This window comes from Sciurus vulgaris, assembly GCF_902686455.1.
Source record: "Sciurus vulgaris genome assembly, chromosome: 3".
Classification (NCBI taxonomy): domain Eukaryota; kingdom Metazoa; phylum Chordata; class Mammalia; order Rodentia; family Sciuridae; genus Sciurus; species Sciurus vulgaris.
Genome location: NC_136463.1, coordinates 21,280,306 through 21,297,150, shown reverse-complemented (window position 1 = coordinate 21,297,150; position 16,845 = coordinate 21,280,306). Strand labels below are relative to the sequence as shown.

Genomic DNA, 16,845 nt, shown 5'->3' with positions numbered 1-16,845 from the left:
TGAAATGTTTTCTTCTTATAATTTAAAAGTATTTTAAATTTTTTCTATGATTAATATTTCTGACCCTGTTTTTTCAGCCAGTTTTGGAGAGCAAAGAGAAGATCTGGTGGGGGATTAAAGGCTGGAACTGGCCCTTTGTCAAAGTAAGCAGCCCATTTGGCCTGGCCTGACTTTAGGAAATACACAAACCACTGGCCTCTCCCAACTCCCAGTCCTTCTGTCCATAACCATGGACACCATTCTGGAGTCATCCGCTCCCACTCCAACACCTCCTCCTGTACCCCCAGCCACAGCCTAACCATCTACCTGTGCATAATTCATGGTCTCCATGGTGCTGTCGTAAGCAGAGCGGAGAGAGGCAAAGTTGATCAGCACATCTACCTCTGGGTGCTTCTTCATGGCATCAGCCATGTTCTTGAAGACAGGGATCAGAATCTCCTTGTGTCCCCAGTAAAACTTCTGCTTGTGGTCCCCACTGTGAGACAGTAAAAGAGTTAGGACGCCCTCAACCAGTCAGGACTGGTGAGAGTGAAACTAAAGGGAGGAACTTCTCCTAGAAAGAGAACAGGCATGGTCTCAAAGAGTCTCCATCTAAGGGGAAAAGATCTCCCAGGAATACCAACTGCCCCAGTCTCTGGGATGGGCAGGCCCTTCACCTACAAAGGCCAGAAGCTAGTTGACACCCCCACCCCCACCCCTCCCGTCACCCCAGTTTCATCTCAAAGGGAGAGAGGAAAGGAGGAATCCCACTGGCTAGCCGTCTCCATGCTGACTGCTGGGGCATGACTTACGTGAAGGGGTAGACCATGGCGGCCACGGAGGGCTCATCTCGGGAGCACACGTAGTCAAAATCCAGCATGCCTTGCACCGCCCGGGTCTGCATGCCCCACACAATGGCCTTGGTGTGGCGGCTGAAGAGAGTGGCGCTCTTTCCTGGTGGGCAAAGACACAGCGAGTGCACCCAAAATACACTGCCGGGAGACCTCAAGGGGCAGGGGCTGCCTGCCAGATCCATCCGTGCCCCGAGTCCAGAAAGGTGGCCCATCGAAACAGTGAAGAATGTTAGGATGATGACATTGTCAGAACTTTTGGGGGAGGAAGTGCCTCAGTTTTTCTGGAAGGACGCAGCAGAGAGAGCAAAGAGCCAAGATCTGCCTGGCTGATGAACAGCACCTCAATGAACAGATAAAGAACTCCCCATGTAGAGAACAGGCCCTACAAGTGAAGCCACTTAGATTCCTACAGGCCAAATTTCATAAGAAAGGTAAATGGCACATCCCTGTGGACTTAATAAATTACATTAAAGTCACTATAAAAAAAATGTTCAGCTCTCCCCATTTTAATGGCCCCAGGACTTTTTAATCAACTCTCCAACAATGCTTATCACCCTGGAATTCTGGACATAAAAATAGCTGTGGTCAGGGCTTGGATTCTGTGTTAGTGTAGGTCCAAAGAAGAAGTATGCTGCAGCCAGGGCCGAGGACAGGGCAGCCTTATCTCTGAGGTTCAGCTGGGCTCTGGCGCAAGACGAGAGAACAAGCTGGCAGCACAAGCCCCCCGACCTCCTCTCCTATTCCTCCCAGATTCCTCCCTTCTGCTGGATGGCTCTCGCTGCTCGTAACAGTACTCTGGGACAGGCTCTCTAGTGAGCAGAGAATGATGAGGGGCAGAAGGGAACAAAAGGAGCTGGTGGAAGTAATGCTCAGTCTGAAAGGAAAGGCCCGCTTGCCACCGGGCAGGAGGCAGCTTCCCCTTCAACCCTTGTAAGTCAGGTGGAGGAAAGCAGTCCTAGGGGAGGCTCTGAGATTCCCAAGCAGAACAATGCACCTACCCAGTGGCATCTGGTACTAATTAACCTAAAGTATTCGTGCAGGCATGGCTAACCAAGTTCAAGGACTGATTAAATCCCTGTTAGGCCAGCAGTAAGCTTCTCAGGACAGAAAGCTCCTGATATTGCAGGATCCTGTGACTGTCGCCTGGATCTACGGATGGATGAGACATGGGATCTCAGAACAATGGGAAGTTACCTAACCCTGTTCTTACACTTTCTAGCCCCAAGAAACTAAAGCCCAGAAAAGCCAAATGACAGTGGTCCAAGGTCATCTAGCCTCAGAGACAGGAATATAAAGTGACTTAAGAAGCAGCTCAATTATGCAAAACTGTAAGCCAGTGGGGGCTGTGCCATTCCCAGGGGGTGTGAACACTGAGTCAGTGGGCATGTGCCACACACACATATCTACACCCGCCTGTCTTTAGACATCAGGACAAAGCCCACATCTCTACACACCCACACACACCTCCAGCACAAAAGGGCAGAGCTCAAGTGCTTCATCCTCAAGCACAGGGAACCAAAGTGCTTCATCCTCAAGCACAGGGAACCAAAGGGGGCCATCATCAGCCACCAGCAGCAGGGAAGCCCCAGAAGAACTCTGCTGGGGAGAGCAAGTGTGTTCCCACACCCCAGGCTCCTCATGTGGACCTGCTGAGGACAGGGCTCACTCCCTTCAACCTGCTCTGTTCCTGTCCCTGTCCCTGTCCATCCTCCTCTGTCCACTTCTCCCCATAGCTGTTACAGAGAGTAAGGGAATCAAGCCCCCTCCTCAGAGGCCTCGTTCCTTTGAATGGCGAGATGAGGACTTAAGTCTGTCCCTGTCCTTTCCATACTTAGGTCCTGCCAGAAGCAGATAATGTAGGGATTAAAAGCAAGTAGAGGGCTACAATCAGCACCCTTGCCTATACAATCGGTACCCTTGCCTAGTTACTCCTTCCCTTCCCCCTAGCAAGTGGTCCAAGTCACCTCAGAAGACTTCCCTGTACCCACAGTTGTGTATGTCAATAAGTTACATGGAGGGGCTGGGGAGATAGCTCAGTCGGTAGAGTGCTTGCCTTGCATGCACAAGGCCCTGGGTTCGATCCCCAGCACCGCAAAAAAAAAAAAAAAAGAGAGAAAAAAGTTACATGGAAGCCCTGAAGCTTAGAACTGATTGAGTTCTCCGATCAAGAGGTAAGTGTTAAGCATGCGCAGAAAACATGCACTGTAAATGGTGACCTTAGACACCAGACAAAGCCCAGACCCCTTCCAGTGACTTCATCTATAGATACACCGCACACCCTTCCTGGTTTCTCTCTCTCCTCTACCTAGCCTGCTCTTCCACCAAAACCTAGGAGAAATCTAAACCTGTTCTGGCATTAGGCGGCCTGGGATGAAGTTCACAGTGCGGAAGCTGAGGCAGGCCAAGTGAGAAGACAAGGACATGATGAAATGCAGATGAGCATCAGGAGTGACCTGCGGCTCCCTGCGCGCGCCAGCAGACACTAACACCTATTGCTCTCTGCCACTCCCCTTATAGCTGAATGGCTCCCTCCTTCCCAGGGGACCCTCCCTCCTAACACCCCTGCACTCTCCAGGGCTGTGGGCACAGCTATTGGCTCTCGCTTGCTTGCAGTTTTCACCTCCCTCCCAGGCAAGCAGCCAGAGACAGCCAGCCACAGCGAGGAGAGTGCCGAGTGGGCTGAGTATTGATCAGGGGTGGGAAGGGACAGAGAGCAAAGACTAGGACTTGGGGGCAGGCTACACCGAGGCGGGGACAGAAAATATACCAGACAACACCGTAACCCACCAGGAGAGGGAGAAACAAAGCACACGGAAAAATCGTAACCCACTAACAAAGCCACACGCAGAACTGGAGCAGGGTGGGGGCATCCTACCTTGCAGGGATCTTGGACTTTGGACTGAATCTGTCAAAGAAAATGACCAAGGCAACTGAGTGACCTGCTGATGGCTGAAGGCTTTGGCAGGAGAGTGGGAACAGGGAAGGGCCCATGATGAGCCTTTCCGTGCCAATGCCCTGCTTATTTTTGCAATGGACAGGAGGAAAGTCAACAGAATAGTCAAAAGCACCAGCCAGCAGAAACAGAAGCAGCAAAGGGCAAAAGACCCCGGGATGCAGAGCAGGGTGGTGGGATGAAGGTGAGGTGGGAGTGCCGAACACCAGCCTCCCCCAGTCCTCTGGAGAGACAGCTGAGTGACATACTCCCAACTGCGCTTTCAGGCTGGTCAGGTCTTATCCTCTTAATGCCAGTTCCTCTTTGTCCCCATGAAGTATAGCATGGTGTTTAGGCTGGCATGGGGCTGGATCTGTCATTCTCTGCTGGGAACAAAGCTCTGGCTTGGGGCCCACAGGGCAGTGGCTCCTATTCATGAGCCCTTGGACCTCCGTGTCACTATTTCCCAAAATGCCTTAGCATAGTCTGTATCAGGAAGAGGTACACAGGTCACGTTGGCCCAGTGGTAACCAGTGCTGCTCAGGTAACGCTGCTGCCAGGGCTGGCCAGATCACAGTTCAAGGAATCAGGACAAAGATGAATTAGGCGCGGTACGGATGGGCTAGGAGACAAGATCCTTTCTTACGCTGTACTCGCACAGGAGGGAATGTGTGCCTAAGAGTCCCAGGTAGCTGGGAGTCAGGTGGGACTTCTGCTGTAGGAGCTTGCTCTGAGGTCCTGAGCTCTCAGCTCCTGCCCTGGGAGGACTTCCCATCTCCTAGTATTTCTGAAACCCTCTCTTCTCCACAGCCTCCCTCATCAGCTCACAGCTCCTCAGGAAGACCAGGGGTAGAAGAACCAGATGGAGAGTGAGGTGACCCAGGACAGTGTGGGTCCTCAGGAGAGCCCACAGGGAAGGCTCAAACCACCTCATTCTTGTGTCTGGGTCTCACCCATGCCAAGTCCACTCTCACGGCAAAGCCCAAACTGCTTTCTACCACCTCTGCTGGCCCAAGCAGACTAAGAAAGGGAAGAGGCAGGGAAGGCACCGAGGCCAGTTCCTGCAATGTACGAAACCTCTGGGAGTTACCTTGAGGCATGGCAGGCTTGGCCTTCTTTGCAGGTGCCACCTCATCAGCCCTGGACTCAGAAAAAGATGCTGTCCTGCTGGGGGCTGGAGTCTGGGTCATACAAGGACAGAAAAAGATTACAGTTACACATATGGATGCAGGGGGAAAGCCACTGGTTCTTACAGCCCCAAAGAAATCAGTCAAGAAAAATTATGTACAACATTGTTCTTTAGAAGCTGCTTCTAAAAATGCTATTCTCACGATCTTCTGAGATAGGAATTAATAACATCTCATGTTACAGATGTACAAATGGAGAAGAGTCAGGATTTGGACTCAGGTGTGACTTTAAATTTCAATCTTTCCATTATTCTACCTTGTCTGGGGCACACACACACACACACAAAAAAAAAAAGAGAGAGAAAACAAAACAAAACAAAACAAAACAAAACAAAAACCACCACCAAACAAACAAAAACCCTGGCACAGGGATCCAGAAACCCATCATCTACTGACTTAGCCATATTTCCCATGTACCCCTAAATGGTAAAGGAGGGACACTCACTATATCCTAGATTAGGGGGCAGGGGTGACAAGAGAATTCCTTCTGCGAAGGCAGGAGGAAGGCTGGTACCTACCGATGTGCTCCCACTGGCGTTGAGGAGGAAGTTAGCAGTATGGGCTGCCGTGGGTGGCTGATTGGGGATGGGTCGGTGGCCTAGGGCCATGCCCACGATGGCTGTCATGTGAGTCTCTGTGCCAAAGACATGGATGGGGATTCCAGTGGTCTTCCCTGTGAGGAGAAGGAGAGGAAGCCATGATTCAAGTCTCTGAATAAATGCCCAAGTACGTGGGACTCCACAAAGGCCCCTTTACTGCCTAGGTCAATGTCTGGCACTTTTGGTACAAAAACAATTATCCAGGACAAATCAGCTGTCAAGATTTCACCACTAAACAAATCTCTCTAAAGATCACCTGCTGACAAGAAGAAACAGCTTTACTGGCAAGGCTAAGTGACCAAACACACTATTAATGTGTGTTCCTCCTAAACACAGCCTACACCTTGGCTCCCCCGGTTCCCCTACCTCCTCAACCCTCATCACCAGCACTGGCAGGTGACTGTCTCCCCAGTTTGGTCTCTCTGTCCTAAACACCCTTGTTCTCCACAGCTCTGCATGGAGCCAGGAACTTTATATATATATATATATATATTTTTAGATGTGGATGGACACAATGTCTTTATTTTTTTTATTTATCTTTCTATGTGGTGCTGAGGATGTGCCTCACACGTACTAGGCAAGCACTCTACCGCTGAGCTACGACCCCAGCCCAGAACCAGAGATCTTGACCTGACTGCTCTCTCAACACTCAGCTCAACCGAGGGGCTACCTGGCCTCAAAGGCCATACCCACACAATACAGATCCTTGCAGCATCTTCATCCAATTGCTTTCCCATCTATTCCAACCGTGAAAGTGCAGTTTGGTAACATTCACTCTGCTGCCGCAGTGCCTGGTCCACAGGAGGTACTCCATGTTATGTGAATGAAAACCAGCACTTGGTACCACTTCAAGTGATTTAGGCACAGGGGACAGGGCTGGTGTTTGGCACAGACACCAATTTGGAAAAATGTGAGAACGGAAAAGATTTTGTCTCTCCAATCAGAGGGCACATTCACCAAGCAAGAACATCTTCTATTTTTCCCACTTGATCTTCACATGAAGGCCTGCTCCACACAGAACTGCTCTTAGCTGCAGTGGTTGCATCTTAAGACCAAAGTGGCTGGTCCGCAAGTGCACCAGCTTCAGGTTTAATGAGGCTGACTTAAGTAGACCCCATTATAGTTCTGACAGATAAGACATGATACCTGGCTTCTTGAGAGTTCTGAGTTGAGGATTTCGTGAAGCTACAAGTCACCCAAAACACAACAGGGGTGAAAGGAAATCAACATGGTACCACATGACCACTTCCTTTCCTTTCCTCCCCATTTCAACCAGGGGCAACTCTCTACTATTCTTCCAGTTGCCTGACCCTGCTCCTTTTCCCCAACACCCTAGCCACCAGTGGTCCAGAGTCTGCTTCCTCCATCCCTTCCACCTCATTCCCAGCACCATTCCCAGCCTCCTAGATGGTCTCCCTGCTTCTACTAATGCTGCCCTTCTATCTGCTCCCCACCCAGCAAAGAACACAGTCAAACCTAAGTCCAACTGTGCCATTTCTCTGCTCAATCCTCTCAAGGCTACCATATTGGGTCACAGCAAGTCTTTCCGTGTTTGTTTGCAGTAAGGTCTTACTATGATGTTCTGGCTGGCCTTGAACTCATGAACCTTCTGTCTGTCTCCGAAGTAGCTGGGATTACATGCGTGTATCACTGCGCCTGGCTCTATTTCTTAAACAGAGTTGAATGACAATGCTCTTCTGCCCATTCTCAAGTTTAGACAGGTACCTTGTCAGGGGGTGGCAGAGAATGGAAGTAGAAGGAAGTTACACGTGCAGAATGGGGAATGGGAGCATGAAAGAACCCGAAGATCAGCTCTCTTGCAGCAATCCCAAAACGGCAGGGCACATACCGTCAGGACAATAGGGAGAGAAAAGTCCTCATCTTACCGACTTCTCCCATCACCCGTAAGCCCTCCTGATAGTTGGGGCCACCTCTTCGAACAAAGATTGTGACCTCGTGCTCCTTCAGGGGACCCTGATAATCTCGAATTGCTCTCACGATGCCCTGGAAGTCCAAAGGAATGACAGAGTTAAGTGACTGAAGTAAGCAGCCACAAACAAGTATCTACAACCATGACAAATGTACCAGGTATACCAGACAAGAGCTGCTTCCCATGAAGCATGGCATGCGCTAGGAGTCAAGGATCACATACGTGACTACTGATCTGTGTAACCCAAAGTTCCAGCACATGACCACCTGTAATGATGCTGAGGTGGGTCTGTGGGATGCAGAGAGCCAATCTCTTCGAAACCCTGGTGCACTGGGCCCCCAAATCAGCAGGGCTTGATGGTCTCTCTCATCCTAAGTCATTTTACCACTCATTGCAACTGCAGGTGTGTGAGTGTATGTGGCTATCTGTGCAGGGGTCCTAGGAAAGGTACAAAATCTTCTTCAATGACAAAATCTGCTTAAATGCCATGTACGGTGATGCACGCCTGTAAGCCCAGCAGCTCGGGAGGCAGGAGGATCACGAGTTCAAAGTCAGCCTCAGCAACTTAAAGTCCCTAAGCAACTCAGTGAGTCCCTGTCCCTAAAAAAAAAACCAAAAAAGGGCTGGGGGTGTGGTTCAGTGGTTGAGTGCCCCTGAGTTCAGCTTTTCCTATGGATATCTGTCCATTCTGGGAAAATGGGAGGCTGAAAAGTGCTTCCAGTATTATTTCTCCAGGCAGAGGGCAAGTTTATGAGCTGGAGTCTAATTTCTGTCACCCATGGCATTTTACAGAAAGCTCTACACAGCTCCTGCTCCACTCTTAACAATCCTTACCAAGAATGCTGCCTTTATTGCAGGGGATTAGATTAATCCCAAGTTAAAACAAAAGCTGCCAAGATGCACCTGTTTTATATTTGTCCACTGAATCAGGTCTAGTTATGGAAGACCCTGTTTTAGGCAGGACTGATGAAGTACGGTTCCTCCCTTCTTGAGACCTCAGATTTCTAAGACTGACTTTCTTTTTTTCAGTTGTAGATGGACACAATATTTATTTATTTATTTTTGTGGAGTACTGAAGATAGAACCCAGCACCTCTCATATGCTAGGTAACTGCTCTACTACTGAACTACAGTCCCCAAGGCTGACACCTATTCATTATTTTCAAAACAAAAAATGACTACATTTGGAACTTGTTTCTGCACAGCCCCACTGAGCTTGACGGTAAAAAATAATTAATGGCCTCCTGAGGTGACTACCTTGAAGGGGATAATTCTTGAGACACACTGTTCTGTCACCTAGCCATTATATTTTCCTTAACTCATGTGGCCAAGGCCCTGACCCATGCACAGGGAGGGACCCAGGCTGGATCAGGACAGGAGTCCCAAGTCATCAAAACATTTTCCTCATTCTAAAGTTTTGGAGAAGATGCTGGTGACCAAGAGATAACAGACCAGGAGGTGCAGAAAACTCAGAGTCAGGACAGGATATTGAAAATGAGGACAATCATGCCAGTCCCACAAACTGATCCTGAGAAAGGAGAAAAGCAAAAATTCACTTTTTCCCTATGCTTCAGATGGGAAAATTTTAGTGCACTGAATGTCAGCTGCTTGCCCAAAGACACACAACTTCAGATCCACTCCTACTAGGGTCTTCTGCCCCTACAAGAACCTGGGGTTGGGTTCAATCTCCAATACAAAAAAAGAAAAAAAAAAAAAAGAGAGAGAGACACACACACACACACACAGAGACACACAGATACAGACCCTAACCTGGACTAGAAAACATGAGAACCTGCCTCTGGCTCAAACTTTGTTTTCCCCAGAAAATGCTACAGCTGGTTACCTTAAAAGTGGCAGCCACATTGGTGAAGTTTGCGATGCTGCCTCCTATGATGAGGATCTTGCCTGGGTTTGGAATAAAAGTCAAAAAACGGTTAGAGAGGTAGACTTGATCATTGTCCCAGAAATCCAACTGAAGGAGTTCTCACTCCTCTGAGCAAGGGTCCCCCGCCTGTATAAGGAAAAAGGAAATGGGGAGCAAGCAAGATGGTCTCTCCTATGCGTAATCAGGCTTCTCTGCCCAACTCTCCACTACCCTCACCACCAGGTGGTGGCAGTCATTCAAACACAAACTCTATATCATTCCTTTTTGGCATCCAGAAATCCAGTTTGGTTTCTGGACAGCTTTGATGGGACGGGAAAGTTAACACTGCTCTTTTACCTTCCTTCCCTCTCTTATTTAAGGGAAGGGGGAATTGGGTTCTATAGTCCCAAAACACTAGGCACTTGGTAAAGGAACACTGGAAGTCACACAGCCCAGATGATATATAAAGTCATTAAGAACTGAATTTATGTCAGGTGCAATGGCACATGTGAGGATCACAAATTCAAAGCCAGTCTCAGCAACTTGGTGAAACTCTAACAACTTAGTGAGACTCTGTCTCAAAATAAAATAAAAAGGATTAGAGATGTGGCTCAATGGTTAAATGCCTCTGGTTTCAATCACTGGTTAAAAAAAAAAAAAGAGCTGTTCCCACTGGGCCACCCCAGGAGAATAGGTGGGGTGTGTGTACATGTGCATGGCCATGCCTTACCATCTGGGTGTTTCTCACGGGTCATGAGGGAAAGGATGGTCTTGGCGTAGTCATAGGTCTGCTGCTCACTGGGGGCACCTGAGTATTCTCCATAGTTGGCCAGCTCGTTGACACCCCCCAGGTCACAGATGGTATCACTGCCAGGGAAACACAGAAGTCAATACTGGCTTGGGGGCAGAGGAAGGTAGCCCAGTGCCCAAGAGAACACACTGTCCCCACCCTGAAGCAGTGAAGTCAGCCTGCAGAACTAACATCTTGCACCTCCAACCCTCAACCCCCACACAACTTGAAGGCCAACTGTGCTCCAGAAAGACTCTCCTGGGCGGTGCACTTTGTGAGCCCTGGTGCACCTGGGCTCTGAGCAGTGTGGGTAAAACGAACAGTAAACAACAGCCCAACAAAGAAACTGCACATAGCAGGAGTCCCAAACAGGCTGCCTGATGGAGAAAACTGCTGCAGTCAGAGAAAGAGTACAAGCCAGCCAGAAGGGGATGTGACAGACCACACTTCTAGAATGGGCAGATATCTACTTTTTAGAGAAAAAATTGCAAATTACTGAAAAGAATGTAGACTACGATCCCAATCTTTCTACAAAATAAAAAAGTATAAATATTTACACAGGCATTAAAATGCTGCAAAGACATAGAATATGGTGTTCACCAGGTGAGTTGGTAGGGAGAGAGGCAACTTTCACTTGCTAGATCATTTTCTGTATTGGTTATACTTCTGCGTAGGGCACATATCATTAACTATAGGAATTAAAACATAAAAGTAGGCTGGGCATGGTGGCACATGCCTGTAATCACAGCAACTAGGAAGACAGAAGGCTTGCAAGTTCAAGACAAGCCTCAGCAACTTAGCAAGATCCTGCCTCGAAACAAAAAAAGGGATAGGGGTGTAGCTTGATGGTAAAGCACCACAGCACACCTGGGTTCAATCCCTGGAACCAAAAAAGAAAAAATAACATAATTTTGAAGCAAATAAGAAGGTTGCAGGAGACACCATGCAGGGGGAGCCCTCACCACAGCCTCTCAAAGTTCTCTTAGATGTTACCGCTTTGATCTGCCCTGTGAGTTCCCAGCCCAAAAAGGTTACCAGAGACCTCCAGGTCACACAGGAGTGGGTACTGGGTAGACCAGGCTGGCATCCCATCACTAACCCCCTCCTGTCACCTGTACACAACGGAGGCGCCACCTCCAGCCACCATGGTCCAGATTCTCCCCTTGGGGTTCAGCAAGGTCAGCTTCAGGCTCGCCCCACTTTTGGCATCCAGGTCTGCAATGTAGGCTTCCTAGGGACCAGAGAGCAATAGGAGGGTTCTTGGGGTGCCTCCTTCACAAGGTCCCAGATTCCAGGACCACTCCCCTTTCCCTGGAGACACACGAAGAGGTCAATCACTTTAATGGGATGGGGGAAGAAGGGATTGTGCAGGGCCACACACACGTGAGACAAACACGATGGAACCTTCAAACACCAAATCCACCCACAGCCACAGCCACCACCTGGAGACAAACTTCCCAACTCCAGAACTCCATTGTCCACTTCCACCACACCTCCATGCCCATCTGCCCGCTTGGTTCACATGCCCCTCCTCCCCTCCCGGCTCCACCCCTTCTCCCAGCCCAGCCTGGATGGCTTTAGAAGGCCTGTCCCTGCTGGGAGGACTCAGAGGATGGGGTGGGAGGCAGCAATTAAAATTCTCAGCTACAGCGGTGCGAGAACTACTTTCCCTTCCTGACAGGATCAGGGGGAGCCACTTGGAATTAAAGAGAAGCAACAAATCAAGTTAAGAGCCTAGGGAGGTTGATTGAGAATGAAGTCTAAAAGGATTTCTGGCTGGGATTCAGAGGCTTGGCTGACTCCCACCCCCACCCCACTGGGATTTTAAGAAAATTAAATGGTTCTCGGTCTTCCTTTCCCTGCCAAAGACACAGCCTAGGAGGGGACCCAATGCTCATCTGAGATTGGTCACTTTGCTCCCTGGCCCCATCACCCTCCATCTCCTCTTCAAATCCGCCTCACCTCTGGATATGCCTCGCGCCCGAAGGGGGGAGGAAACTCTATATCACCCCATTTCACTTTGCAGATGTAGTCGGCGGTGGCATCTACTTTGGCTGCCAAGTCAAGGACATAGACACCATCCCTAGTCACCACTGCAAGAAAAGAAGAGGGAATCATATACCAGCTCTGGTCTAAACTCCTGCACCCCAGACTCTCCCAAACACCCGTCCCCTGCCGTGGGGTCCCTCAAAGGCCTAGGAACTCCCTAAGCTCCTAGAGATTCAGCTTTAGGAAAGACAAATTCTACAGGACTATTTCCTAGTCTCTGACCTCTTGGTGTTAGGACATGGAGGTCTGTACTCATTGCCATGGCAATTTTTAGACATCTTTATAACACTATACTCTCTGCTTTAAATATTTAACCATTTGCCCCTCCAAGACCCTGCCATTTAAAAAGAAAAAGGTGGTAGGGGTGTAGCTCAGTGGTAAAGTACGTGCTTATTAGCATGCACTGCACCAGTTCCTGGACTGCCATTTGAAGCACCAAAAAAAAAAAAAAAAAAAAAAAATTTAAATTTAGGAGTAAAAAATGAAAGTGTTCCAAGACACATTTTTGTCAGAAGACTGGCCCCGGCGTGTAGTTCTGGGATTACTGGGGTCCTGCTAGGGAGAAGTCTCAGTGTGAGGTGGAGTGGGAAGCCTTGGGCACACCGGGTCCCCAACCGGCAGGATTCATTTACTGCTGCCTCACTGAACATCCATCTTCCTTCCCCCCAGGGCCATTTAGCTAATTAAGTTAGCACATGGCCATCTGGCCCATTAGAGGGACTGCATCCTCAGCTGGAATCTGATTTAATTTCTCAGCCTCCTGGACTTTGCCCTGGGAGGCCCTGGCCACAAAGAGCCCACGCCACTCTCCCACACCACCTGTCTCCCTCACAGCCAGAAAGGCCTGCAGCAAGATCTTCCCAGTGTTGGGGTCAATGACTGACCAACTCCCAGCAAGGGAGGGGCAGGTGGAGCCACCAAGTACACCAAGAAAGAAGGGCCTGAGGGTCAGATAAGGGCCTAGGAAGCCTAACCCAGCTTCCCAGCTGGCAGGAAAAGCAACCCAGCACAGTCAGATCAGAACCAGGACTTCCCCATCACAGGGCAAATTAAGGCCAAAGGAAGAAGCTGGAACCGGCTAAAAGAGGAATGATCAGTTTCCTGAGAGCTCAGAAACAGTAGCCAGCCCCAAATGAGCTTAAAAATCCTTCCGTACCTGCACACCAGTTGTGTACAGCCCTCTGGCTAGCAGAGTCTGGCTCTCGGAACACCAAGGCCAGGCTTACTATAGACACTAGGACCCAGTTATAGCTGACTGTTGCCCCATCCCACCCAAGCAGGGTCTGTTACCAAGAGGGTTGATCTCCAGGTAGGTGAAGTACAGGTCCTCGTAGAAATTGAAGAGGCCAGAGATGAAACTGGCCAGAATTCTAGAGGGGAGAGGGAGAGAGGGACGTTCAACCCATCAAGAGCAGACTTGCCCCCAACCTCCTCAGCAATCTCTCATGAACACTGACAGCCCCACTTCCTGACAACCTGCCCTGCCGACCCCTAGCGCTCCTCTGTAAACCCTGCTCACTGGACGTCACTCTTTAGTCACTGAGGCGGAAAGGAGCTGTCAGACATGGAGCTGGGGGAGGAAGCTCCAGACAGACAGGGGCAGAGAGGTGAGAGATGCTGACGGCACAGTGCAGGGTAACTCGGGCAGCACTCCACCCCCACACAGGGCACCCTTCCTCAAGGCAAGGGATACGCCTACCACCTGCTTCCAGCCAGGCAGAAAGGCCCACTCTGCTTCCTCTGGTCTGTGCCCAGAGCCCACCGGTCTCCCCCTCCCCACCGTCCTCATCACTCAACTCTTTTTTGTCTTCGGGGGCATGGAGCAGCAGGTGTTTCTTGATGTCCTCAGGATTCAGCCTCTCGTCCACACCGACAAGGAGCTTCTGGGCTTTAGCATCCACATCACCCACGTCCACGCCCCCCTCATGGTGAAACAGGACATAGTCCCCTTCCCGGGCAGCATAGATGCACACATAAAACTCCTCCACCTTGTAAATAAAGACAACAGGGAGCAGGTGAGGAGTAGAGTTGAACTTATTTCTACACCCAGCAAAAAACATTCATCCAGAGAGAAGACCTGTTTACCATCTTCCCCTTGGGGACATGGAGGAGAGTGGAGGCCACTACCTCCCTGGCTAAGCCAGTGTGACTCCATCTAGGGGAAGGAGTCCTGCTTTTAAGTCCTTCTTACCCAACACTGGGAAGTCCCTCCTTATCTGCCCTAACCTTGCCCTGCTGCGAAAACTAAGCCCTTTCCTTCATCTCTGGATTTTGTGCTCAGACTCAGGTCTGCAGTACCCTATCCCACCCCCAGTGCAGCTCCAGTGCCCCTGGTCCTGTTGGCTTTTCTCCATCAGTTTCACCTCTCCTTTCATCATTTTAAGGTCAACAAACACCTTAAAATGGAAAGACCCACCTTGGAACTCCTCACATACCTGAGTGTGTGGGACAAAGGGTTCGATCAGAAAGTTCTTGAGGAAGCCTCTGGCCTTGCCAACCTAGGGAGAAATTGAGGGAGATGAAGTTTGGAAGGACAGCACACTTTGCACCCCAGGGAAGGAGGAGATGGGGCCCAAGCACTAGCACTCTGACACCCAGAAAGGAGATTTTTTCCAGAAGCCAGGGCAATGTGGTCACAGATCCCCAAGTTCAAGAAGCCCTTGAGATATCCTCTTTTACCCCTTATCCCGGCCCAGCTGCACCTGGGACATGGGACCATGCATGTTTGCTTTCTGCTTCCTCTGGAGGGTGATATATGAGCTGAATGTTACCCTACCCCAGAGGGCAGAGATCAGGACTCATCTCCTGCCTACCATACCACAAATTCAATAGCTCAGACCAAGGCCATCCCAGAGCTCAAGCAGAGAGACAGGCCCTTGGGAAGGAGAGGGGACGAGCATTCTGCTTTGCATGCCTTGAAGGTAGGCACAGTGACCCGGTCTGAGGACATGAGACCCAGCCTGAAAGACTAGGGAAGAGAAGAGACAGAGCTTAATGGGGAAAACTTCTCCACACAGATTTTACTGGCTGAGGGCAACAGGCCTGCAGAGCTAATCAGTCTAAGTGGGTCCCTGGCGGCAGCCAAGGCGAGACAGTCCTCATCCCAATATGTCCTAAACCCCCCACCCAGCCTGTGCGTCATTGCTGAGTCAGGGACCAGACAGTGATCCATCAGAGGTAATGAGCCGCTCCTGCCGGGTGCGATGCTGCTGCCAGCTCAGATGTCCCCAATATCCCCCTCCCAACAGTTAGCTGAGCAGGGAGCTTAATGTGCTCCCTGAGGATACTGTTCAATCCCCAGTTCCACCATCCTCTCCCCAGAGGCCTGGGAACTAAAAGACCAGAAGTTTCTGTCACCAGGCCCATATGCAACTTCAAGAATCCCTCTTTACCCATGAGGGTCGGAAATTGGAAGGTTAACATTAAGAGCTACTTTGAGGAAGCTCAATAAGGAAGGAAGATATCTCCACTGCTACCTCATTTCCTATTTCCAGCCAAGGAAGGGAAAGCTCATCCCTGGTCCACACGTACCCCAGGTGATTACCAAGCCCTTCAGAATTGTGTGCAAAGCCAGGTGCGACAGCATTCCCAGGCTAAGCCAAGCCTCAGCCCCACACCCTCCCTTAGTTCTCCACTCCCTCAAAGAGTAAGAAGAAACACATATTACTGAGCATCCCTTTGCCTTCTTAAACCATATTTCACTCTAGCTCTCTGATCTACATAGTTGAAATTAATCACTGGAGCTGGGAGAAGAATTAAATCTATTCTTTCAACATTATTAACTGTCTCGTCCAAGGGTTTTGAAACAGTACATCTCTCTGCCTAAAAGATTCTGCGTCTCCCATTTTCATCTCATCATCTATCCTTTTTGGTAAGCATGCATCACAAGCAGTTACCGTAACCCTTTTGAAAACTGGAAAGAAAGCAGTTCCCGGAATGGACCTCAAGAGTCTCATTTCATGATCATTGTTAAAGAAACAGACCATTCCCACCAGCTCTCCAATTCTAACTTTGCAGTACATCTTGTCTGAATCAAAAACAAAAGGAGTTTAGATTCCCCTACGGGAGAACAAGCACAAAGACTAGCCCTGCTGCCCAAGGAACCAGGGCAAGGCAGCTCCGCAAACTCCCACCTCTTTACTGACAGACTGGCCGTGAAGGTGAGCCAGAGTTGCTGATCTGGATGTGACCATGTTGCTTCTATTACCACAGCACCTCCACCATGACTCTACACCTTGACTCACCGTGGCCTCATGTCCCAGTCGTGGCTTTAGCCAAGACTTGACCCCATCCAGAGTGAGGTTGACCCCAACTAGGCCAAGCTTTCCACGTCGTTTGATCAGCTGGTCTGGTTTGACTACCAAGCTCTGGAAAGAGAAGAGTTGGAATTCAGAATAAGGAAGGAAAGGGTAATATAAGAAGTAATAGTTTGGGGATCCAAAACACAGGACAACCTGGGTAAGTTTCAATTCATTTCACTCCCAAAGTTCACCCCATTTTGTTTATCAGAGTCAGCTTCTCTCACCTACCCCAGTCTAATCTTTCTCTTTCTCTCTCTCTTTTTTTTTTTTTTTTTTTTTGGTACCAGGGATTGAAACCAGGGGTACTTAACCACCAAGCCTTTTTTGTATTTTATTTAGAGATAGGGTCTCATTAAGGTGT

The 16,845-nt window shown here is 49.5% G+C and overlaps 1 protein-coding gene across 3 annotated transcripts in view; it reads right to left on the bottom strand.

Annotated features, from left to right (window-relative positions):
• The window catches only part of ACLY (ATP citrate lyase), a 40,974-nt gene that overhangs the window by 18,588 nt on the left and 5,541 nt on the right, over positions 1-16,845 (bottom strand). For 2 of the 3 annotated variants that reach the window (XM_079132776.1, XM_079132777.1), the window contains exons 3-16: positions 16,428-16,550; positions 14,619-14,681; positions 13,981-14,171; positions 13,474-13,553; positions 12,097-12,227; positions 11,247-11,365; positions 10,075-10,211; positions 9,324-9,385; positions 7,438-7,555; positions 5,471-5,625; positions 4,856-4,946; positions 3,709-3,738; positions 792-933; positions 307-475 (exon numbers count right to left, since the gene is read on the bottom strand). In XM_079132776.1, the coding sequence (XP_078988902.1) occupies positions 307-475; positions 792-933; positions 3,709-3,738; positions 4,856-4,946; positions 5,471-5,625; positions 7,438-7,555; positions 9,324-9,385; positions 10,075-10,211; positions 11,247-11,365; positions 12,097-12,227; positions 13,474-13,553; positions 13,981-14,171; positions 14,619-14,681; positions 16,428-16,550 (1,611 nt within the window). The remainder of the gene's footprint in view (positions 1-306; positions 476-791; positions 934-3,708; positions 3,739-4,855; positions 4,947-5,470; positions 5,626-7,437; positions 7,556-9,323; positions 9,386-10,074; positions 10,212-11,246; positions 11,366-12,096; positions 12,228-13,473; positions 13,554-13,980; positions 14,172-14,618; positions 14,682-16,427; positions 16,551-16,845) is intronic. The other variant, XM_079132778.1, reaches the window with a different exon arrangement.